Source organism: Oxyura jamaicensis, chromosome 24 (genome assembly GCF_011077185.1).
Source record: "Oxyura jamaicensis isolate SHBP4307 breed ruddy duck chromosome 24, BPBGC_Ojam_1.0, whole genome shotgun sequence".
NCBI lineage: Eukaryota > Metazoa > Chordata > Aves > Anseriformes > Anatidae > Oxyura > Oxyura jamaicensis.
In genome coordinates this window covers 1,694,490-1,720,723 of record NC_048916.1, presented here as the reverse complement: position 1 = coordinate 1,720,723, position 26,234 = coordinate 1,694,490, and the positions used below count along the sequence as shown (strand labels likewise).

Below are 26,234 nucleotides of genomic sequence, written 5' to 3'. Positions count from 1 at the left end.
TTAGCTGGAGACAAGTGCCCAACCTGCACTTCTGCTGAATCTCTGTCTCCTAGAAACTTGTTGCTAAAGCCTTCAGAGATGTGCCATGTCAGCAGTGGGGAGAACCAACAAAACTGTTTCTAACAGAAAGGGGACTGGGGATGGTGGTCCTGGGGGCGCTGGGTATTTGCAGAGATGCAGTCCTGTCTGGTCTTTGAGGAACAACATGCACTTTTAATTTTCACAATTTGAAAAGCCCATAGAGCACTAGACCAATGAAAAGTGGTTCAGGAATAACCACTGATTGGTACAAACCTCACAAACATGCCAAACTTTTAGCTCAGCAAAAATGTCTCAAGCTCCAGGAAGAGTTCCTCTCCTTGCTAGGCATGACAGAGCTCAGCACTTCCCCCGTACCAACCACAGATAGAAGAAATAAGAGAAATAAGGAGAAATAAGCCCAACGGAGGAGTCTCAAAACAAGAGGAAAAGGATCACTTGCCTACCTACAATGAGTAGGGTCAGTGTTCAACTCTGCTAGAATCTGTAGAAGTTTTTCTCCAGCTGCAGATGTAACACAGAAAAAACATGAACAAAGATTTATCCAAGAGATAATTCATTGATTTTACCACTTATTCCCTGCTGTTTTCCTTCCATCCAGACATATGTATTCAGAACGTGCTTTCCATGAACATTCAAGAGGCTACCAGGAAAGCCAGTGAAAGTAATTTAGTGTAAGCAAGTATGAGACAGCGTTTAGAGACAGCTAATTTTGCACTTAATCACATTGAAAAATAAGACGCTAAGATCGCTACTCATCTAAATGAGGAACAGAATCATCTTCAATGTCTTATGGACTCATTAAAAACTAGCCCAGACAGCTAGAGTACTGCATTTTTACCCAGATTGACTCATAAGTGATTAGAATGGGATTAGCAAATAAAAAAAGTCACTGGAATGGTTCCCACTGTAAAGTAGGGTTGAGTCAGAAACAATTATTTTCATCTGGGAAGTGGGAAATGACATTTCCCAAAACTTATTTTACTCTTTGCTGGAAAATGACCAGCTTTGTTTGTGATTTAGAAATTTATCTTCCTCAAAAAGTTTGAGCTTTTGTATTTTCATATTTCTCCTTTTCATTGAGTAGCACAGAAACACCGCAAGCCTTTTCCTGATTCAGGAGAAGAACATTATTTTTCTGGTTTCTGTATTTCTCCCTAACCCCCAAGTAAATATGTCAAAATTCCCCAAAACAGACAAACACACAGATAGAAAAAAAAAACAAAAATTCAATATGCATTTTCCATTTTATGGAACGTATTTTGGATGAAAGAAAGGGCATATACTGACATTTTAAAGTTTACAAAATGCTGTGCTTACACTGCAGCTCTGAGAAGATTTAGAAAAATGGACTGGAAGATGTCTCCACTTTGAACCCAGAGGAGTTAAAATATCTTTGATGCATTCCCTGAAGGTCAGGTTGGACTTTTGTTTGTTTGTTTTAAATGTTTACAGAATGATCTGCACAGGAAGTTTGATTTAATGACCTCTTTAAGCATCCAAATAAACCTGGTGGACTCTTGCAGACTTTATATTATTATTTTTTATTTTCTTATTTTACAAACTAATTGGTGAAACTCAATAGAAAAATTATTTCCAGTAAATTGCTCCCTTTACCCTCACTGAGTAATACCACACTTAAGGCTTGTAGAAACATTTTATTTTGAGATAAGTGCTGTTGCTACTATCCAAGAACAATACACGACAATTACAGATTTCATAGACCATCTAATCTAATTCCTGTATAAACAGGCTACAGGCCTTTTTTAAATTAAATGCCATTTCAAGTCCAATAGACATGGCTGAACTAAAGCAGTTTGAGGAGAGAGGGAGAGAAAAAAAGACTTCCACAGATAAGGAATCTGCAACAACATACTGTATCCTAACTCCAGCTAACCGGACTAGTGCCAAAATCTGTCCTGCCACCTCTCCCTGTGCCTCTCATGGGTATGTTACAGCACTGTGGAACAAACAATGGTTCAAAGAAACACATTTCCACACATTTTGGAACTTCGTAGCTCACAGCCTGCAGCTTTCAACACAACAGGCAAGAGGGAAATCTGTTTTCCCATTTCCATCTCCATGTAAAATAACTAAATGGCATAAAGTGCCTGAGATTTTCAGTTTCTTACAAAAGAGCATTGCTCAACTGGTGATTTTATTATTATTATTATTATTTTTAGATTTAGGTGCATCAAACCTGTAGGTGCACCTAAATCTGTAGATTACAATGTATTTAAGTACTTAGCACAGTGAGTGGAGCAATGCACTTCATTGAAGTCAGCTGGAGTTTTGCCATGTAAGTATTACCTGATGCAGATGCCTGTGCCATTGCAGAGCTAATGCTGAGGTGGACTTAAAGTCTTTCAAATATCATTGAGCAAGAAGCTGGGAAAAGAAAAGAAATCCTTTCTCCCCACTGAACACTCCTTGGATAAGTCACTTGAGAACTATGTGTGTGAATTGTTACGCACCCCCTCATTTATCAGCTGTCCAGATATAAGTGCAGGTGGGGAGGTGACAGAAAAAAAGCTAGAACGCCAGTGATCCCACCCTGACACATTCATCTACACCCAGGGACAAGGTGGCATCAACAGCACCCCTCACCTACCTTCGCAAGGTGCTACAAGGAGTTTGCACAGTGCTTCCTGCACTGTGGTGCTACGGAAAGTCTGATGACTCCCATTTTCTCCAGAGTCTGTTAGAATAAAAACCTAGCCCAGAAGTGTCTGGGCATTCTGAAAAAAAAAAAAAAAAAAAAGTAAAAATAAAAATCTAGCATTCTGAAAGAGAAACAACAGCAGTGTTTTTATTTATATATTTAATTTTTAATTAAAAAATAAAGGTTATCTTAATACATCTCTTGCAGCCTTTGGGCAAAATGCACCCTTAACAAGACTTTATGAAACATGATGCACATCTGTTCTTGGCACACATCTTAAACGCAAACTTTCTGCAACAACTTCTTAAATCCATCCTTCTTCCCAAACCCTGGAAACATTTACATGTTCTTTAAAAACCTTACAAAAATTAGAAGTGGGCCCAAAGCAAAAATCCTAGATCCAAGCATCCCAAAGCTTTTGGAGCAGACTCAAATCCAAATCCTCATCTCATTCGAAGTTTTATCCTGGATCACTGCAAATTCACAGACACGGCACCCAAATAACCAAGAGATATGAAATCTGAACGCTGACCCGGGTATCAATCTCTCTTCAGAAGCTTTGATCTTTATACAGGGCCAAAGCAAACCCATGGGTCTGAATTCTTTCCTAAAAATGTTGAAGTTGGGCCCATCCCTAACAGAAATAAGTGCTGGTTACATGATGAAATGGTGCTACCACAGCTCCCATTTCTTAGCTGTCCCTTGTCTGAGACCAGACCAAGTCCTCTGTCCATTTGCACTACTAAAAGGCAAGGATAAAGCCAAGCGAACACACTGAACCCTCCAACAGTCATATCACTACACATTTGCCTCCCGCAGCAGGAAAGGAGCCCTGGCGTTCTCCGCTATTTGCCAGGAGCTGTCTCACGTTTCTAGATGCAGTTTTCTCTGGAAATACGTCCAGTTTCTCTGGAACTCCGTCACTATCTGTGGGAAGGCATACACACGCCACCAGAGAGACAGGTCATCACCACTCACACAGGATGTCTTTGTTCCACTGTGGCCCATGATGGCTGATTCCCAAAGGCACAAAGTGACAAATCTTTCGACTTATACACAAGGTCTACATATATATATATTTATATATATATGTACACACACACAATTACATACATATTTAAATATATATATATATACACACATATATATATATTTGGTTTTGGTTTTTCTTTTCTCTTTTTATCCCCCCTTTCCCTTCGTTCTTTCCCTTTTAACTTAATGGCGTAGCCTCCTCTGAGGAGGGTGCTGGTATATGTTCTGGAGACTTCTCTGTCTCTGAAGAGCCTTCTGGCTTCTCCTCTGTCACTTTAGGTTCCTCAGGGGCTTGAGATCCCTCCAGCTCCTGACTCTGAGCCTGGCTGTTCATTTTCTCTTCCGCTTCAATTTCCTCGGAGGTGGGAATGGAGTTTTTCTTTGGACGGCCTTTGGGCTTCGTTGGAGCTTCCTGCCCGCCTTTCAACACCTGGAGCAAAGAGATTATCAGTCAGGATCAATCTGAACGTTACTGCTGTGAGACTTCCTTTAGAGGGTAGGATGATATTCAGCTTTGACTTCAGAGTGGATCCATGGTTTGATCACCATTGCAGCTTCATAGAAATTCCTTGCATTCACAGCGTGAGTTCACTCATTATCTCAACTAAAACTAAATGCAAACAATACCAGTAAGGACACCTAGAACTCTGGAGCTGTCTAAGTCAGTTCCTACAGCAGGCCTAAAAGCAATCTAAGCACAGAGTCCTCAAGATTACACACAGAAAAATATTATGCACGATTCACTTCCTTTTTTCGAGTATTTGCTTTAAGCAGAGCCCAAGTAAGAACTTGGGCTCTTACTTTAGCCAGGATTTCCTCTGGCTGCCTGTTCTCATGCCAGTTCCACTTTGGCTTCTGAAATAGTCTTTATTATTAATATTATTATTTTGGAACTCCTGCATTAAAAGACATGACACCCATCTAACTTGTGTAAAGGCAGGGAGTCATCAGAATAGGTCTGCTCTTGTATTTAATTCTATTTCCCTTCACACGCTGCAGCCTCGAGACACTTTCAGCCAAGGATCTGGATCCAAGCTATTCCCAAATTTGTTTCAAGTGGCAGTAACTTCTGCAGCTCTCACATACACTCAAAAATTCAGTTCTGGTGCAGCGCAGAACTGCATCTCCTCTACTGGGTGGGAATACATAAACATCTCCACTGGAGAATTCACAGCATCAGTTCCCAGCAGGATCTATGGATAGCTGTCCTTTCTAGGAGCATTTTAATTGGAAAAAGGCCATGAATCTGGAAGTACAAGAGGTGAAAGGAAGGTATGAAAAGAAAGAATTAGTTATATTAAGTGCTTAAAACTGCATTGGCTTCCACTGAGCAATATCATCTTTTTGGTCTACATGGATAACTGATCCCACAAGTGTTAAGATCACAAGAATGCCAAAAATGAAGAAGTAGATACTTTGGTTCTTTTCTCTGCTGTTTTATTTTCTTTCATCTCTTGGCTTCATATTCTTCTTACTGCCTGTTGTACATCTAGCCCACCACATATGCTGTAGTGTGAGTTTTTTTTTTTTAAAGTGTATTTCTAAAAAAATCAGCAAGAATAAAATAAAATTTGGTATAAATAGAGACAAATCACTGACACTATCCTCAGCTTCAGCACCCATTATTTTAAAAGCAGTTTAAGGAGTATGGATAAATGGTAATGATCCACTTACCATTTTCTTCCACTTCATCCTGCGGTTCTGGTACCACGTCTTCACCTGGAGCTGAGTCAGCCCCAATGACTGGGCTAAATCGAGCCTGGAAAACAAGACAGACTTTGAAATGAGTTGACAAAGGACAAGAAGAGCCCAGATGCCAGAGGCAGCTAATCCAACACTAAGTGCATATACCAGGAGGACTGCCAGAAAAGACTGCTATTTGTTCCTCCAAGTTGTTGTTTGAGGAAAAAGTCAGACAAAAGTGGTAAACCACTTCTGGGTGCAAAGATAGCTGGCTCTAACAGATGAAGCAAGAATATTCAGGTGTTTGCAGCACCAGTTTGGGAAATGAGTTCTTTTCTCCTTCTCATGGGGGAATGAGCAAGCCTACAAATATCCAAGGTTTTTGAAACACAGGACTGTGGTACTCCAACTGCTGACACCACATTTGTGCAGGAAGCTACTGGTGCACAGCATCCCTGAAAAACAGGTCTATGGTGTCTGAAGCAAACACATAAGAAGAAAGACACTCAGCATCAGGCTGCCTTTGAAAGCGTTGCTCCTTATATCGTATTTCATCTTCACTACCTACATAATGGGGATAATGATACTTTTTCATTTCTCATGGTGTAGTAGTACATCTAAATCTATTAATTCCTTATGCATTCTGCTATTATAGGCAATTTAGGCTTATAAATGAATTTATTATTTGCGTGTTTAGCTTAGGGGTATATGTGGCAGACAGCCCATAATCCTGATTCATCCTCTGCAAATCTCCAACCTGTGCAAGTTCATCTGAAACCATTCATTATTTCTATATTAAAACCCAGGATATGAAGCAAATGCAGCTCAGACTAACTCTTTATCCTTCCCCACAGGTGATAGTAGCATGCATCTGGCAGTGTTGTAATGGCGTTGCACAACGGATGGAGTTGGAAATCCTCAGCAACGCTGGGCAAGCGCCCCAGTGTCACGCAAGTCCTGCAGGTGGGACAGCTCAAACAGAGTCACATTCCAAGGTGTTCTGGATTATGTGAGATTTTTGGCAAATATTTCCCCACCTTTGCATGGGGAAACACACTGGTGGTTCAAGGCCAAGTTTTTCATAATACAACTTCTATTTCAGCTGGGTTCCTAGGGCAGCCAGACGCACTTTTGTATTTACAAACACCTCTGTACCCCACACCAGCTCTGTGCTCACACATACTCCTAGCTTCATTCTTCTCCCCACTTTAGATTCCCTTAGATTCAGGTTCATTCCCTATAGATTCAGGTTTGGTTTGCCTGCTGCCTATGTCACTACAGAATGTCTGCAAGATATCCCATTGGCTTAAAAATGCCACCACTGTTGTGTGAGTAGCAGAATCTAGCAGAGGCATTATTCCCTTATACCACACTCCTTTACTACTAATAAGCCAGGTGCTCCAGTTGCCATCCAAGCAGTACAATGTTACACCCAGGCCAAAAGCTGCAGGACTGAACACAGAGCACAACCCATTGCTTCACCATCACGTTTCCAGCCATGAGTTCACAGAGAAACACTGCTTGACTAACTCTTGCCACAGTGCACGTCTTATCACACTTTGATTACCTGCACCCAGTTACCACCTCTTGCCACACACATTATTGTAACCAGCATTGCCTAGAAACCCAAGGAAACAAACCAAGAGGGGGAAGCGGTACAGGGACAGGAATTGCTCATCAGCCTCAAGCACATACAAAGCCAAGGAACAGTCATACTATTAATTTAATTTACCAGCCCTGAGTGCTTCAGCAATGGTGTCAACAATCTGCTTAAGTGAAGCTGTGAGGAGTCAACACGGGAGCACTAGGAACTCTGAAACTGTACAAGACAGTTCAGTCTTGTCCATTAAATTTGGTCTAGCTGTGATCCTTGGCTTGGTGACAGGCAGTACAAGTAGAGAATGGCGACTTCAAAATCAATTTAAATACTGGAATTCTGCCATCTGTGGAGCTCAAGGTCTGGTCAACCTTTCAAACCCTCTCTAGATTTACAAACTTAATAGGAATTGGACAAAATCTTTTTCCTGTAATTTAAGTTTGCTGAGTAGCATCCAAGGTCTTTGAAAGAGATAGAACCTTTACTTACTTTAGTTCTTCCATTTGTTACCAAGCAGTCCCTAAGAACTCAGGACAGAAGCAAGGCAGCCTTCAGATGTATGCATCCTTGGCTCTGTTTCCCTGATGGCCGGGCCACGAGTTCCTCACTGAATTGCTAACCAGGTTTGCTAGTTACTGATTGCTAGTACTGATTTTGTTAGTTACTGGTTTGCTAGTACTGATTGCTAACCAGGAAAGCTAGTTCAGCAGCCAGCTGAAGCCACAGCCAATATCCCAGCCTCCATAGAGACACAGCCATACACCATTGGATCCCAGGAGGAAATCAGGCTGCATTTTTTCCCAAGGGTCCAGCAAGAACAGGAAAAGGAGAGCTTTTGCTCTGTTTCTTGTGCATCTCTGAGTGCCTGTTAGCAAGCACATTTATCAGCATGTGACATTTCCATTGATACAGCCTATCCATATCACCTTTGATCCCAGGAAAAGTTAGCCTTGAAATTGAATCTAGTCATCTGCCCATGTTCTTGGCCAACAGCAGAGGCATCTCTGTGGAGCTAGAAAGCAGCACACTGCAGCCAGGGAGCATCTGGTATGGGAATGAGAACAGCTGAGCAGGGCTGCAGTAGCCCTTTTGCTCTCCTTCCTTTTCCTAGTTTAGGAAACAGTATTTTCCTGCTCCTTTCTAAGCAGTATTTATAGCCTCTCACAGGCCTTCAGCTAGTTTCTACCCTGCCTGGTTGCCCCCATATCTAAAAGGGACAGAAGTGAGCTACAGATGAATGCAAGGTGTGATCTGGCTGTCTTTCAGATCAGTCACTGTCAGTGCTGTCCCTGAAAAGGAACCAACACTCAAAGGTGACACTGAGCATTCAGATGCGCTGCTGAGATAAAGCAGTGAGCCAGAATGTTTCCTTGATGAAGGCAAGAGCTTCCTGCACAGCAAAATGACTCTAGGAGGTGGTGCATAGTGGAGAGTCTGATCTGTGATGGGCAGCTTGCATTTCACTGCCCAGCCCAGCAAACTCCTACCTGTCAGGGGTAGACAGATACTTCTGCTTCTGGAATTTCTTTTCCAAGCCCATTAGCTGGAGCTCTGTGAAGATGGTCCTACTCCGGCGTGGCTTTTTTAACCGAGGTGTGGGCTGCTCTGCTTCCGACTCGCTGCTGGCATGGGTCTCGCTGGCTGGGGTCTCTGAACTTGCAGTCCCTGAGGAGGCCTGGGCTGGCAGTACACGGGAGCTGGTGGTGGCTGGAACCAGGTGAGGGACCACGGAGGGCTGCCTGGTGATAACGGAGATGAGAGGATATGCCCTCAGAGAAGGGGACCCTGGCAGGGAAAAAAGAAGAGGTGGATAAGGGCGAGTTGAGTGGCAATGTGGTTAAGAAATAAGAGCACTGGAGAGAACAGGGACTGGGAAACACCTTCCCTGGCTCTGCTATTCAGCTATTAAATGACCACAATCAAATCAATTCCTCTCTTTGACCTGTTTCCTCTCCCAAATTATGTTTAGCCTTCTCGGGCTGGCAGTCTCTTGCTGTGCGTTTCGTTTTCCTTAGCATAGAGTGTCTATTTTCATTGCCTTTTTTTTTTTTTTTTTTTCAGGAGCTATTAGAACACACATTGTTGAAGTCATCCATTTAATTACCCCAAGAGAATAACTCAGAGCAAACCAAACAAAATCTGTCCCCAGTCACGCAAATCTGCTTCTCTACAGACACTAGGACAGGGTTCATTTGAGATAGTTACCTAACCTCTCTTTATATGTGACAGACAATTTCAAGTCACAATTCACCTAGTCCTCTATCAGGTAACTCAAGGAGTCAGGTGGATCACACTTCTATCCCCCGTTGTCCATCCTGACCCCACTGACCATACAGGCAGATGAGGCTGAATAGATAAGAGGCAGATTTCCTCACTGACTCTTAACTTTACATCTTATACCAACCAGTGGATACCAGCCCTAGAAGTAAATCAGCAGCTCTGCTCCAATCCTTTCAGGCCAGAGCCAGTCTGTGATGACAAATTTAAGCATTCCCAGACACTACAGGAAGTTCTGATTCACTTCAGATTGCCTGAATTTACAGCTACAGAGAGATTTCTGCTCAGCCTTAGCCCCAGGAAATCAAATGTTCCTTTAAATCTCTGGGCAGTGAAATATAGCCACGTACGGGAAATGTGGGCTCATTGCAAGAAGGCTCTGTATACAACTTTGCAAACAACCTGCACAGTCTTGGGCAAGTCACTTTCCTGCTCGGTACCTCAGTTTACCCCATCTGCAAAATGGAAACGATCCTTCTTACCTACATTGCTGGTGGTAAAACACGGATTAAAGCTTAATGTACATAAAGTATTCTGAGATCCTTAAGATAAATGGTACTGTGGAAAGGAACGTATTACAGCAACACGCCCGATTGTGAAACTCTTAATATGAATCACCACTAATGAACATAATGATCTATAGGCCTCAATGAGTCTATTTTGGTGAGTAACTCATCACCAGCAGAGAAAAGGTGTTACCAGCCTGGCCTGCTGATGACCTATATTCCTTACCCTCATCCCCAGCATGAAGGGTTGTGGGGTCATAAATCAGGTATCAGGTAAACAGCCGTGCAGAGGGTATGTAAAGAATTATGCAGCTTGTTGGTTGGCACACTTCTCCCCACAACCACTTCAGTCACATGGAAAATTCAGCCGCTTACAAAGTGGGCTTGGAAAATTTTTGCCAATACAGTGTAAATCACAGAGTCTGCATACAAATTAAGCCTTGCTTTTCTCCTCCACATCTTTGCAACACCACAAATCAAAATATTTTAATTAAATTTAAGTTATTCCACCTAAACCACCCAGGAAGTATATGAGAGATGAGATCACAATTGCTTAGCCCACAACTGCTTGTGTAAAGCATATCTACATCTTTCTGTGGATTTTTTCCCCCAGCTGATGCCTGTGTGCAGATCTACTACCACCAAGTGAAATGGCAGAAATTCTGCCTTGATTTACCATCTCAGTGGCACTTCAAAGAGCATAAATCAGGAGAGAGCTGTCCTTTGCCTTACACTACTAATTTTGCCCTCGCTGATATTTCTGCACCCGCTGACACCAGCCAGCTATGCAGAAGGTACAGCAGATCCTGCTCCCACAGTTTATATCCTCCCAGCCGGTACCTGCTGGGACAGGCCACTGTGGGACAGGACAGGCAATGTGAATACACCACTGGTACAGACTCTGTTTCAGCCAAACCAGCCTGAAAGAGTCAACCTCAACTGGTGCTCAAGCTTACATGCCATGAAGGAGGGCATCTAGCCTTATGGCATGCTCTAGGGGGGCAGGGGTTCTCGGTTCAAACCTTCCCAAATAATGAATGCAGCTCCTGCTCCCCTACAGGTTCATTACCTGAGCCTTTTCTCACAGCCTGAAACACCATTCCTGCCCCTGCACATGGGTGGTTTTTGGCAAAAAATTGATACTTTTACCCTTGTACCCTAGTGTGTTTCCAGCAGGGCTCTCTGCAAACCACAAGATTGCTGAGGAGCAAGAAATAACCAGAACCCAGAAACTGCTGCAAAGCTCCAAGTGACAAAATCCTATAGAGAAAATCATTTTTTACAAGGGACTCTCTTCAAGCGAGGTCAGCAAAAGGTATTTGGTATCAGTGCAATCAGGGATATTTGCTTTCCTGTATGCATGGTAGCAGGGTGAGGGAGACTAGCTGTGATGGTCCCAGAGCTTGACATCCGCTTCAGATTAGTTTTTTAGTAATTAGGTAAGATCAGGACGATGATCATAAGATGATCACTTTCTCCTTCCAGGATCAAGAGTTTCACCGTGGCTATTTTTGCAGGGTAAAACAGTGGCTGGTTATTACAGAAGCAGATGACACTGGTGTTGTTCGAGTGTTGAGCACCTGAATGAGGGGATACATTTTCCAAACTGTTCAGCAGCCAGCAACTGAGACCTGGCAAAAGCTCAGAACACGCTTATTTTTGGTGCCCACGTCAGGACACTTATTTACTTACAGAACTTCTGAAACTGCTGCTCTACTTCTGGACAAGTAGTGGTTTGCAACTGCTGAGTTGCTTTGAGCTCCAGGTGGTGAACAGATTTGTGGGGCTGTTGACACCAAGTGTCTTATTTGTTTATCATTTGTGATCGTCAGAGAAGCCTTTGCTTATGGCATGACACCAACAGTTGGGACGGTGCTTTTAGAAGTGATTGTAAATAATAAAAGCATCAGCTGATGTTCAGCTCAGCCATATACATGTACAAGACTTCTCAGCTTTCTGCCCTTGGCCTGATGAGGGCACAGGATGGCTAGGACAGAGTAAGGACAGCATTTAGCAAAAAAACAGGGGTTCAGGGCTTTCAGTGGGGAAAGCTGCAGGTCAGAAAGAGGGCAATGTTTTAGCAGCCACCTGCAGTTAGGAGAAAAAAAAAAAAAAAAGGCAGAAATAGCTAACCTCTACATTGCTACTAGATCACAAAGAAAAAAGCGTAAGTTCAGCGTCCTGTTCTGGATATAGTTACCCCAAAGTTCAAAGACAGCTGAAGTTGAGTTAGTCCACTGTATCCAGGTACACTATGAATACAATTCCCCTTAAACCATCCATACAGTTCTTACCCTGATAAAGTCTTGGCTTCCAAACACTACAAAATCTGAGGCTAGATCTAAATTTCAGATCCCCCAGAGTTCAAAGGTATTTCTAGACTGACATGGTATTGTAAGAATGGAATAATTTCCTAATCTTCAACAAATTAAATGCTGGCAAGCAGCTCTTGTCTGCTCAGCACTGTTGTGACATGCTCTGTCTCCCAAGACGGGAAGGAATGGAGATGAAGCACTCTGCCTTTTCAGACCTGCCTTACAGAACTGTTTCAGCTGAATGCGTACTTTCCCATATCATTCTTGGAGTACCTTTTCCACTTTTGACCCACTGTCCTTTTGCCCTCAAAAACCAGAAAGAAGTCCAAATATGCCAGAAAATGAGGAATTAGTTTGCTACCCTAGCAGCACAGTGTTTTAACATTCCCCACTGATACAATCAAGAGGCAGCACTGATGAAGTGCTGTGAAAACACCACAGGTTTAAGATTTAGGAGTTCTTAACACTCTTCATAAGAGGATGGTGTCTTACTACGTGGTTCTGTACAGAAAAGTCCTAATTTTATGTATTTGAATATTCTTCATGACCCTGTTCTTAATTTTAGGATAGTTTCATGTTTGCTGTGCTGCTGAATAGTTCCCAAATACTTGGAAAGAATTAGTATAATCCATACTTCATACTATACATAACTGAGGGAACGGTGCTTATACAACAGTTTTGCTGTAATTATTTTAAGCATTTAACGAGTCTCAATTTTAAGCATCAAGAAAGCTCTTACTTCTGTCCATCCTTATAATGCTAACATCTGGCCACTTAGTTGCTTAAACTAATAAAGAGCTAAAAATAAAAAAGACATTGGATCTGCAGAGTGTTTTCCAAGGATCTGAAAACATTTTGTTTCGCTATTTAAATCAGGCCATGTTGGCAGCCTCCACACAGTGAAGAACAGACCTGACCCTCGCACAATGCACTGACCACGCAGCCTTGAAATGAATTGGCTTACTCAAGCCACTCAGGTCTAGAAGAACCCTAGACTCCTGTTTCCTAATTACATGCAAGATATTTGTCCTGGAAATGTATTATGATCTGACATATTCACAAGGATCTTTTTCTTGCATGTTTTGCTTTTCAGTACTAGCACCAAGAAGAAGGACAGAGAACGTGTCCCATTTTCCCCAGAAGGTCGCAGTCAAGAAAGTCAATTTTTACTAGCCAAACCAAGCCAATATCCCAGGCATCAACCTGCAGTGCATCAGCCTTTAACTTCCACTTACCACACGTATGAAAACAAGGAGTAAAGCAGCAAAGGCTCCAGACTCCCACCCTGCTCCAAGTCCAGATACATGAACTGAGAACAATTGCTTTTCATCAGCCCAGCCTGCAGCCAGCTCCACTCATCTGCTGGGATGTTTTGATTAAACTTATGACCATGAGATATGATGCAATAGGTACACCACCATTGAACTGTATCACATTGCAAAAGTTTTAATTAAAAATAAATGCTTCAAACAAATCTTTTTCTCTCCTTTTTTCCCCTCCCCCTTCTCGCTGGCTTATTTTCAACTGCAGCAGACAGAGAGTAGAGGAAAGGGAAAAGGGAAAGCACTAATTAATTGCACTGTTTGACTGCCGGCAATGGCAGAACAGTTTTCCTCCTAGGCAAACTCAGCTAATTCTGTTTTGGAAGGAAAGGAAGGAAAGATTTATGGATCAGCTCCTCTTGGCAGGTCAGTCCTGCTCAGAGGCAGAATGAAATCTCACTCCGAACGGGCTGCAGTGAAAGGTAAATAAAAAAAGAAAATGAACTTATGACTTCGGAAGGTCTATAAATCTGCTGTCTCCCGAGTGTCAAAACAAAAGGGTACCAAGAAGGAGTTGGGTTCATTTAGGAGAGTTTCATTTTGCCAAAGGAATGAACAGCCCATTGAAAGGAAAAAGCAAGCCCTGAGCACAGCAAAGAAGGCCAAAGAGGAAATGTTCAGAATAAGCAGAACCAAACACAATTTGTTTAGCAGAGAGGGCATTAAATCTACTTTCTCCACTAGAATCCCCAAAACAGATTTGCCAGCCATGCCACTGCCACACATCTTGGCTGGACTTTGCCACCAGCTTCCATGGGAATGGAGCCAAGCTAGAGCTGAGCACAGGCCAGGTACGATCCAACCACTCAACTTGGCCCAGGAGTCAAGTGGTCAAAGACAACAGCCAAACACCTACAGCATGCACTGGGACACAGGATGTCTTCTCAGGTCCCAGTGGGCTCCTTTGCCTTGTGGCTGCTAGAGCCTGTCAGAGGTTGCCTAGGGACATAACACGGCTCTTGCACAAGGGCCGTGCTTCTGCTTGCTTCTTCAGCCACCATGCACCACGCAGACCTGCAGCACCTTTTGCTCATCAGAACAGCAACAAGCTGTGCATATAATGGGCAAATTCATTCCCCTGTAGAAACAAGTAGTTAGAGGGCAGAAGGAAAATAACTGGGTCTGCCAACCTCTTCACAAACAACTCAATATACAGCCCTTTCCTAGGTGCCCTCCTCATAGGCGTGCCATCATTAACTAACGCTTAAACCCTCAGTTCAGAAACGACCTGGGTGATGTTCATGCTATGCAGCACGGTGCTGTGCACAGATCTCTCAGCTATCTTTAGAATGGGAAGCAGCACAGCCATGCCAGGGTATGATTGCACCTGAGCTAATTATGGCCTTAAAAGAGGTGGGCTAATTAGGCTGTGAATACTGTGTTGACAGCTTGACAGCTTCCAAGACATGAGTTGGTGTATTTGTATGGTGTGGCCCTTGCAACACGTTGACACAGATGGTCTTTCAGACATAACTACCCCTCTCATGTCCTCTGCTGATGGGCTGGGTGTTCAGGCATAGCCCCAGCATCTTCCTGAAGCTGCTGCCTGCTCAGGTCAACTGAATCTCAAACATGCATATGCTACTTCTGGACATGAATGTTTTTAGCATCCCTATCAAAGCAAGCTTGGCCAGAGAGATGCTGGTAGATAATCTGCCAGGAATCCTTTGCACCAAACACGGAAGACTGATTTTCTTCTCATTCTTTCCAGGCTTACTGTAAGACACCCCTACAGAGCCTGCCCCTCTTTGAATATTGAAATGGCTGGAAAACTTGGATGCAATCCTCTGACCTTTAAAAGGGACATAACTCAGCTCTATAACCATATATTTCTGTGGCTATTACATATTAAATAGGAATTCTGGAACTGGGAACACTTGATAATGCTCTTTATCATCATTCTTTTCCAGCATCTCAGCACCTAAGAGTCTGGTTGATTAACAGAGTTAGCACTGCTCTGGGAGGGCAGATTTTCATTTATTCTTGTTGGTTTTGTTTTTTAAATGATTGTTTTGTTGTTGTTTTGTTTTTCTACTAGCTCTTTTTCTTTGGTTGCATGGGGAACCAGTTGTAGCTAAACAGGAGCCAAAGTCTTTGCTATGAACAGAGGTGAAGGGCATTTCTGGGACATTTTGAAAGCTTCCATAAATAGTCCCAAAACTCAGCTCAAGCACACAGAGCCAAAATTACCATGGGAATCATGACTGTCACAGAGGCTATGGGGAAAAAGAGCAGTCAACCCTGAAATCTAAGTGCAGAGCTCAAGTACAGAGACACTGGTGGTGCTCCAAAAGAGCATTCAGTGGGGTTCCTCAAAACGATGTCTAACTGCTCCTCATCAGAGGCTGCAGGTACAGCTCACACCATATTCTCTTCCAATTCAATAAAACCTATTAGCCTGACAAGGGCCATGAGTCTTGCCAAAATTAAATGCAACTCAGCTACACAGCAAAAAGTTGGCTTGGTAGCTAATGGTTTCTCTCCCATAGGGAGAAATCCAGAGACAACTGATGTCCATGGCAAAATGCCCATCAGCTTCAGTGGAGCCAGAATTTCACCTGCGTGTGTCCACAGAAGGAAAACAGAAAAAAAAAAAAAAAATAGTGCAGCTAATTTTAGTGAAGCAAAAAAGATCCTTCATAGGGCACTCTGATTAAAGGACAATTCTCTTGGAACCTCTACCTTCTGTAATGAGCCAAGCCAAAATTAAGGCTTATCCTCCCGGAGTCTTATTGTGCCTTCCCTAGGCACATTAGATAAAGTCACTTCCCTCTTCAATTAGATTTTTTTTTTTTTTTTTGGAGGGAGGGAGAGGGAGAAGGGTTGTGTTTTCATTTAAGTCAGTTGCAAACAAAATCCCTCATGCCTGTAAATATTACCTTTTATAATACTGAATATAATGTATCGTCACTAGAAATTGCTCTTCCACCACGCATCTCTCACTGTGCAACTACCCATCCAGCTACCCAGGGGAGGGCAGAGCTGGACTCAAACTTCAGCTGCCCTTACCTAAGCTGTGGGGCACTTGGTTCTGTAGTTGAGCTTAGCCCAGTTTCAAAGCCACAAGAAAAATTTACTGAGCACTTGGAGTTGCAAGATACAGGTTTTCTGTTTCAAGCCTGTCACCTTTAGCAATTTATCAACGTAATGTTTCAGTATAACTTTCACATAATAACAGTAATTAATAAGTTTGAATGCATCTGAAGCATGCATGCCGGAGGCCTTCGCACACACACCAAAAAAAACTAACCAGAAAGATAATTAATCCTTACTTAATAATGACATTTGATAGTTATATTGTGCTTTTTGACTTCTTTAAGGCACTGTACACAAAGTAAGTAATTGGTCTGGAGGAAATGATGAGCCTGAGAACCTCCCTGAAGGAGAACTTGCCTCTCTCCTGCTGCCATGGGCAGATGTGTAATAGCCTGCCTTGGACAGGGCTGGATGTGGGGCAATAATCTATCTTAAATACAATCCAAAAATTCACCTGCAGCACCAATGCCTCCAGCAATGCCAGATCCTTGAAGGGTGGCACCAGAGTTCTTCTGGCTGGGATGGCAGTAACCTTAATAACAAGCCAGCTTTGTTTGAGAGCCATACTGGTGAGGGAGGAGATAGGAATGCACATTGAACCAGAGTCAAAAGACCTGGTTGTGCTGCTGTCCTGGGGCTAGTCACTCCATCGTGGTTTCCTGCTATCCTGGGATATCAAGGCTTAGCTTCTGAGTTTCTTCTTAAGTGCAAAAAAAAGATAGGACAAGCACCACCTGGGTGCCACAGGTTATTCTCCCTGCACCCAGTGGCCTTTCTTCCAGGTTGTCTGTGAAATGGGAGTGTGCCAGGACCTTGTCATATACTTACTGAAGAAATTTATATGGAAAAAGATTTATTTATTTAAGAAGCATTTAAAGAATCTCTTCGGCCAGTTCTCAAGAAGTCCTTTGTAGCAAGTGTAATAGCACTCTGCCTTAATTAGTGGAGAGTGAATCAGAAAAATATGCACTGCTTTTCTATTCTGAATAATCCCACCTCACACAAAGGTCAACCTGGAACAAAGTCCCCCTCGATTCACATTCATCCTCTTAAGGCAAACTGGGCATGGCTCAGAGGTTCTGCTCTTTGTCTGAGGCTACAAGAAGTGATTCTGTTTGGGATTCCTCATCTTTACCAGATGATCCGCTTAAATCCTACCCAGTAGGAAAGGAGGTGCTCCGAACCCAACAGGTCAGTCCTCAGATCTCCTTTAGGATGTACGGGCTCGAGGCCATCACAACTGGAAACAGCTCCAAGTGGCGGGTGGGTTTGGATGTGAACCTCAATTCCAGACCCTTACTCCGAGGGAGTTTTAAGACCAGGCCACATTAGTCCCAGGGAAATAAACACAAGCATGTCTCTATAAACCACAGCCTTCAGATGGTGCAGGAAAGTTACTGGGATACAAGCCACCAGCTCATTTACCATATCTGTATCGAGGGACACTTTGGCTCCATTAAGCCAACATCAATTTGAATCCCTTTCTTTTGAACTAAGTCATGTTAAATACTTCAGCCAAGATTTTCCTCCATTATGCAGCGTAAGACTCAGCTCTAGAGCTCATCACTTGCAGGACCCAGATTTAATAAGCAAAGTAGCCAAAAGATGACAGAATCAAATACCAGAAGGAATGAATTTATAGGCAGTCTCTGGTCTCAGGGGTGGAAGAGAAACACAGCACCAAGGCAACCCAACTCTCAGGGTGGCTAAGCTGAAGCTGCAACAAGTTTCTGTCTTTGCTGATGACAGCCAGATGACTAGACACCTCGGGACACCGGGGAGAGACGTAGGAGGCCAAATCCAGAACTCCGTACAGATGGTCTCACAGGGTAAGGAGCAACACTTGGGTTTAGGTCTAGAAACAGATTGTTGGAGCTGAGAGGGTACAGTTTAATGGACGGATAAGTCATGCTATGCTCTTCATACTGCTCCCTAAGTATCTCTTACTGGACACTGTCCAACATACTAGTCAATATGGACTTTGGTCTGACACATTAGGACCATTCTTACGTTCTTACACATTTGATAAATAAATCTGCCTTCTCTCAGGATTTCAGAGTTTCTGTCCAAGTTCAAATGCATAATGCCATGCATGCATAAATCAATCAGTCCTTTACTTCCTGCTCTGTTAATTATTATCACAACGTCCATAAGCAAACACTGGCCTTGGTCAGCTGACTAGCCATGCACACAAAAGCACTCTTCAGGTTTCTCAAGCCCACCCTTGTGTGAGCTCCAGCAAAAAGCTTGCCATAAATATCACCACCTCTTCCTGCTTTGAGTCTCTAAAACACTCTGGTGAGTGACACATGGGAAGAAAGAAAGTTCAATTGTTTCTAAACACCAGACTGCTTAAATTTTGGCTGATTGATCTTTTAGAAAATGCTTTTTTCTTCTCAGGAGAACAGTAGATCTGTGTTTAAAAACCACACACAGACCCCTCCTCTTTTCCTCCACGTTGAAATGAAAGGGGGACTTAAGCAAGTACCAGCGTTAACCTGAAAAAGACCTGACACTTCTTAGCAAAGCCTTTGCCTCTCTTAATCATGGCTTATCTCAAGGATCACCCTATTAATAATCTTGCCCCCATCAGGACACATTCAGCAGAGAGGTTGGTGTTACTGAGCTGCATAGATGTTTCTTTGATCTTGCATCTGCCTTAGCAGAGAGAAAACTCATCTCTGTGCTTCTATGCACAAAAATAAACTCTGTGGACAATTTGGCTGAACAGCTGCACAAACAATGCAATTTAGATGGATGCAAATGATACACAAGCAAGCTGTGTTCAACTTGTCCATCCTTTGTGTTTGACAGTTAGATCAGCAATCTTATACCCAGCTCTTGTGGCGAGTGGAAAGGAGAAATATCGATGGAATAAAGCTACATATAATGCTCATCCCAACGTTACTCCAAGAGCCCTGAAACCTCACTGTTAGAATCTAGAGCACCTTCAAATAAGGATTTCATTCAAACATGATTTTTTGGGTTGAAGAAGCTGACAAAGACTATGTCAAAGCTTCCAGTAGCACAGGGCATTGTTATTTTTATTCCCTCACTTCAAACAGCTCAGTCAGGTCACTCTGTGGATTGAATCCTATCCCAAACAAAGTCAATCGAGGACAGCTAAGCTTTCACTTTATGGATGGAGGAGGAAACACAGATGAATTTCCAGTTCCCAAAGCAGCAACTTCTATAGGAGTATCTACAATATATGAAGCTAGCCATGAGCTGAAGTCATTTCAAGAACCTTCAGTTGTATGATTTCATCACTGCGTCTACCTGCAGCCGTGACTGTCCAAAATGGACACGGGGAGGCAGGATGCTCTCGGCGGTTACTCCCCCAGACTCCAGGCAGACTGATACTGTACTCGCTTCAACATCTGTACTTAATTAGCCAGCCCTGCAGTCCAGGAGTGAGTGAGGACAAGGAAAATTGCATTCACTACTACAGACATCATGGAAAGAGCATGTCAGATGACAGCATTACGCATGTATTTTCACCACAAAGTATAGCTGGTGGATGAAAGCATAAGGAGAGCCAACGAGGCAGTTATGGGCTTGGTCTGTAGGGGGAACGTGGAGACTAAGCAACAAGCAAAATAGCCAATTGCTTGGTGTAAAATGCTGTGCCTGCAGACGATGCAAAAGTCACAGCTGCTGGTAGCACCACAGAGGTGTCATGTTGGAGGAGCCTTGCCAGGATTCCAAACTTCAGCTCAGTCCACCCCACGCTTTGACCCTTTCCACCCCATGCTGAGGTGTACTGTCTGTGCTAGATCTACAGCCTCTGCAAATGGGAATAGCCCCCCAAATCAAAAATCAGTCTGACATACAGACCTGGCTCATTCATTTCAGGGTGTTTGATTTTTCTTCCCTTTACAGGTGAAACAGAAACAGGTTTATCTCCTATTGCAGTTCTCAAAAAGCAAGCCAAAAAGTGTCTGAAGGATGGACAGTCTCACAATGGATGCACCCAGAGCAATAGTTCCATGAGAAAAATGTCAACCTTAGAGAGTTGCAAAGCACTTTGGCTGTGTGTAACCATTTACATGTCAGAAAAGCAATGACAAGGTCTCTCAGGTACCAGGCTGCCTATACCCCGGTGCTGTTAGAAGGACGAGCCAGAAATTCCAGTTGGTGAGCTCTGGAAAGTTCCGGTCTCCGGAGAATATGATCCTTCACTCATGCCAGACATCACAGTGCTTTTTTTTTTCTGTTCTGATAGGAAGTCAGCCAAGGAGACACTGTTTTCACATCTCCAGACAGATGCAGATTAGACTTAGGGTGGAGACTGGGCCTAATTAATCATAAGGGTTTGAATTAGGTTTCTACAGGTGCTCCAATTCTGCTAGCTTTAATTGTGAATTAATGACATTATGGACACAAACCTTAGAAGGACACCTCCAACCTAGAAATACAAACACTCCCTATAAATGCTCTAGATGGGAGATCCTCCCTCACCCTGAGGTTTGGGGGGGTTTGAGTCAAAGCTCTGGTTATCACCCATCTCTGGTTTTCATCAGCACATCTGTTTACCTCTGATTTTCCTACGGCACTTGTCACTGTGGAATGCAGCATCACCACGTTCCACAGGTACGTCTGTGACTCTATAATCTCATTTAAACACCTATCAGAAAAGTCAATATGCAAAGGACAATACAGTCCTTTCTTCCCTCCACATGTGTACGTGGGCGTACAATCCCCACCAGTACTAGCATCAACTCCAGGATAATGGGAATATCGTGTCATTCCCACTGACTTTACTAACTCCCACTTGACTCATAAAGGGCAAGAAGAATCAAATTTTGATCAATTAGGTGTAGATTTTGGGGAAGGGGGACACTGACATAGCATTTCCAGCCCTGCCAGAGCCTCAGTGTACAATCTCAACCAAATCCCCAGATCTCACTGGAATTATGTTTTCCCCACATGCAAAACAAGGATGATATCATCTACCACACAAGGCTGTTATATGGTCTGGAAAGTACTCAAACGGAAGCCACAAAGAGGAGGCAGAGGTGTTATTATCTCACACCTTGCTAAACACATTTCCCATTAATAGACTGCATAGATTGCATGAGCACTGCACTGAGAACTTTGTCATATGATTATGAAATTCCTTAATGTACCATTAATATATATGTTAATAATGAAGCAATGCATGTATCCTATTGTTGTGCAACCAGCAATGTTTCCACAGGAACTCCTCCAATAACAGGTATACATGCAGTTCATGTTTTTTTTTAAAAAAAACATAATAAATTTCATTATTTTTTTTTTTAAATAAAGTTTTGAACCTTATCTGATCTTTGCCTGAACCTGATCTTTGCCAGAACAGAATTCTGGCAAAGATCAGATGTGGCTGCCAATTTTTATATAGTAATAATCTAAGGAAAAAAAGAAGTTTGCAGGAAATGTATTTCTGATGTTTCTCAAATACAATCACTGTCAGACTCTTTTATGTGGCTGGGGTGAAACTCATCTGACATTTAGTATTCCCGTGCTATTCCTGCATATGGGGTAAGAGTCTTTACATTGCTAGTGTTGTCACTAAGCTATGAAGTGGTGGCCATATCCCACCTGTAGCTTTATTAGATATTCCACCCGGTGAACTTATACAATTCTTGAGGTGCACTGCTTTATCATAAAAGATAACCAGCTCTACTGATCCATCACATTACGCTGTTTTGCTTTGCCCAGCCATGCCATAATAGTTGCAGTGGGTCTTAATTTCTGACTGCTAAATGAGCCTTTAATATTTGTTTGGTGAATGGCATATGAAAGCTCTTCAATTAAAAAGTAATTAAAATCATGCTGGTCTTTTTTTCCTCCTCAAAGTATCAATGCCATGCCTGCACCTAGTCTGTTTCCATCCTGGAGGATCTGCTAGGAAGCCAGAGCTAAGGTGTCTCAGTTTATGTAGAGCTTTAGAAAGACTTGCTTGGTCATTGACACCAATTTTACTGTCTCCGAACTCTCCAATAAATTCAGGAGTGCTATTTTAAGTCTTCTTCCTCCTTTCTTTATTAAATCATTTTGTAGAAACTAAACCTTTAAGTTAAATGGATGCAATGTGGAATGCATGCAGCTGGCTTACTAAAATGATTTCCCGTGCCTAGCCTGTGTATTCAGACCACCACAAGTACTCCACCACCACTTCCTTTAAACACACAAAATATCAAAGTAGTTAAAAATAAACAAAAAACCCACGTGCAACTAATACTAAGGCAAAATCAGAAACTTTTTAATCTGATATAAGAATTAGCTCAAATTAACTAAAGATCTCGAATTATTTTGGTTTTAGTGCTTTACTAAAATGAGTTAAAAAAAGACTGAATTTAAGACAGTTAAATAACATGTCCCTTCTAAATTTATAAAACTTCAGACTGACACCACATTCCTACTCCTTTCCAGCTTGGAGGAAACGAAACGAGAATCTCTAATGAAAATGAAAAGTACTGCATTAGAACAAATCCATCTACAATTCACCTAGTGTATTTTTGCACATATTACGGAGCGGAAAGAAAAAAAAAAAAAAAAAGGCATTATTTCAATTATTTTTCCTCCTTGTGGGTCACTTTTTTTTCATTAAATTGTTGAGAAGAAAACATACTCCCACCAAGACGTCAATGTCTCATTTCCAGTACTGCTTTGGTAAAGAGACCAAATAAAAAAATAATGGCTTCTACAATAAGACATATCATCCATCGTCAGCATGTAAAATGCAGTCATTAATCACCGAAGTAACCTACTTATTATAAGTATTCAAGCACTGGCAATACAAATGCTTATAAAACAGGGGCTCCTTTCATAATTCCCTGCCCTTGTCTCTCAATAGTTTAGAGGATTAACCCTTTTACAACGAGGGATGGGCAAACTGGTTTTGCCTAATTCCAAACCAACTTGACGTCACGGGTTCGAAAGTTCGAACTGAACTCAAACATTATCAGAAGCAGTTTGTGCTGAGTGGAGAGAGTGAGAAAGAGCTCAAGGAGAGAAAAAGTTAAGAATACAGTGAAAAAACATGTAAGAAAAAACTACCAGACATGCACAGAATAAAAAAAAAAAAAAAAGGTCAAAGGATGGATAAAAATTACTAATAAATTATTTAAAATCCTTGCAAAGTAATAAATGCAACTTTGTCTTAACATCTAAATGTGATTTGCATGGAAGCCTCTTCCCTCCTACAGATGTCTCTCTGGGGGAAAAAAATACATTTTTTTTGTGCTTAGTTAATCCTCACAAAGAACAGTTATATGTATGCATGTCAACGTTGTAATCCCTACTGTCCGTATTACTTTGGGCTTCTCTTGCATTTCTTAGCAAAAGATTTTATAATATTTTGCACAAGTGTGTAGTGAGCCACCATTTTCCTGTAAGCAGTAGGAAAGAAAAGCATTTAACTGGCTTCGCATTGTGAATCAGGTACAAAGCTGAGTAAAGTTGGCCAAGCCATTGAGCAAAAGTTCTCTGATATTCCCTGAACTTTGAAAAAATTAAACTACATTTGGTTATTCCTGCTCACAACAGCATGTCTCAAGCTGCCAGCTAAATGAATGCTCAGCAGAAGATGGTCATATATTTGCAATCTGATGCAATTCCTTTTCTTTTCCTACACACCCAAAACTTCTACTGACTTCAAGGAGTAAATAACATGGGGATGGGGAAAATCAAGAGGTACTGAGAAAAGCAACATTTGAACATCAGAGCTTAAAAGACGTAAGCCTCGCTATACACTGATCAATGTAAAAAGTGAGACATCTGAAAGAAGAAAATTCTTGTGGAGAGAAACTAGATGAGGGATGAATTTGAATTTGCTCAGTGTGCAAAGTGACCCCAGTTCAACCAGAGCAATAACTTTTCACACACTTAAAGAAATTTTGTCATAAACTGAGCAATTTTGTCCAATGTTGGTATCAATTACTAGCGGCAAATGACCTGTGATTGGCTTTGGGGAAAACAATCATCTTGGAACAACAAATTTTAAAAATCCCCTGTATTTTAAGCCATGCTAAAGCTATGTGCTAGGTACTGGGCATGAACATGTAGTTTCTTCTGGCTAGATTTTCTAATTAATTAACAAAGCAGCAACAGGTGATAGCAGCTACTTCACTCTAACTTCATCTGTAGAAATTGCTCAGTGAATACCTTGTAGGCATGACTGGTTTCAAAGTAATTGAGATATGTCCTGGTAAATCATCAGCAAGAAGTGCCAACCATTGCAAAGGTACTCAGAAAATCTGCACCAGTGCAGCTTCCTAAGAAATACCAGTTTTCTCAAGATATTTCCCCCTAAAGGAAATGTCTTTCTTCAACCAAAGTTGCCATCGAGACACTGCAATGAATGGCAGTGTTTTCAGTACCCTGTAATTTACTACAGTAAAGTAACATTTTTATTTTGCAGGCATATACTTGGAGGTAGAGAAATACAATCATCAGGTAAAACATTTTAAACATTAAAAAAAAAGCTATAAAGATATCAAAGTTAAGATGACTGGTGAGTTAATATGAGTCAAACGAATCACGCCTAAGCTGCACTAAGCAGTCAATATCTGTGAATACATAATAGTAATGCTCAGAATTTAAATAGCTGTCAACTGATTTTAATGCATTTTTACAGGTTGTGACATGTCTAATTGTGCTCATATTAAGAAGGGAGAAAATAAGGCATGGATCACAAATCAGTGACAAAGTCAAAAGGAGAATCAGGCTTTTTTGCAAGTATGTTAAAGCCACAACGATTCAACTACAGCTATCTAGTTTTCTACGCTGCTTTCATGGTAGCATCTTTATTTACTCGTGGGGAAGAAAACAGGCTGTATTTTTCTTTAAGCGAAGTATGTGCCATAAGAGTCCTACATTAAAGTTTACAGTGGTTTTACCTCCTCACCCCCATTAACACTACTGGTTGTGTATCGCCTTCTACTCTTATTTGAAGGGAAATACCTATTTTGTAGTTGTAAACTCTTTGGAAAATGTTAATGGAAGCTATTAGATGATCCTGGTATTAAAAGAAATGCATGTAAAACAGAAGAGGATATTAAAAGGTGAAACAACCATGAAAGATACAACAGCATAAAAGAAAATGAAATAATTTGCCAAACTAAGTTTACCAGACTAAAAACCAAGCTCATTTAGCCAACTAAACAGCTCTGAAGAGGCCCCTACACTAGCTGTGCATGCAATCACATGGATCTCTTTCATTTCCACCACTAATTGCAGTGGAAGAGCTTTGTTACCAAAAACAAACCAAATATTATCAGAAGTCTCAGGTGATTCAGAACAAACCCAGATCCATTCCTTTAGCATTATCCACTTGTATGATGTATTCTGTACGTAATCTAAATGTAATAGTGGAAAAGGAAAGGCTGGAAGAAGGTATGGGGGAGAGGTAGAAGGAAATACAGGAGCTTCACTCCCGAACAGCCTTGCCTGAAATGCACTTGCTAATGCACAGCCTCTCCCATCCCACACCAGAAAAAGCCACAGCAACTGTGCTAGCACTTAGGTGATCCCCCCAATGATCCTATGCAGGTACCCCAAGGTCTTCCAGCGGCTTTTCCAGGAATAGGAACCGTTGCAGTGCCTCTGCAGAGCAGGTAATCATCTGCTTCACATGTCCCCGAGGCTGCTTGTTACTGTGCAGGGGAATCACCAGCCACAGCATAATATTTACCCATGGGATGGTAGAAACATCCCACACCTACGTCCCATTTTCTGTCCTTTAGCTGCTCTGCAAACATACAGCATTTCCACCCACCACAA

General features: G+C 42.0%; 1 protein-coding gene across 1 annotated transcript in view; it reads right to left on the bottom strand.

Moving 5' to 3' along the window:
* Positions 1-2,823: 2,823 nt before the first annotated feature.
* Positions 2,824-26,234, bottom strand: part of BARX2 (BARX homeobox 2) — a 36,214-nt gene continuing 12,803 nt past the window's right edge. The window contains exons 2-4 of the mRNA XM_035346251.1: positions 8,501-8,798; positions 5,408-5,492; positions 2,824-4,163 (exon numbers count right to left, since the gene is read on the bottom strand). Coding sequence (XP_035202142.1) covers positions 3,912-4,163; positions 5,408-5,492; positions 8,501-8,798 — 635 coding nt within the window. The 3' untranslated portion in view covers positions 2,824-3,911. The remainder of the gene's footprint in view (positions 4,164-5,407; positions 5,493-8,500; positions 8,799-26,234) is intronic.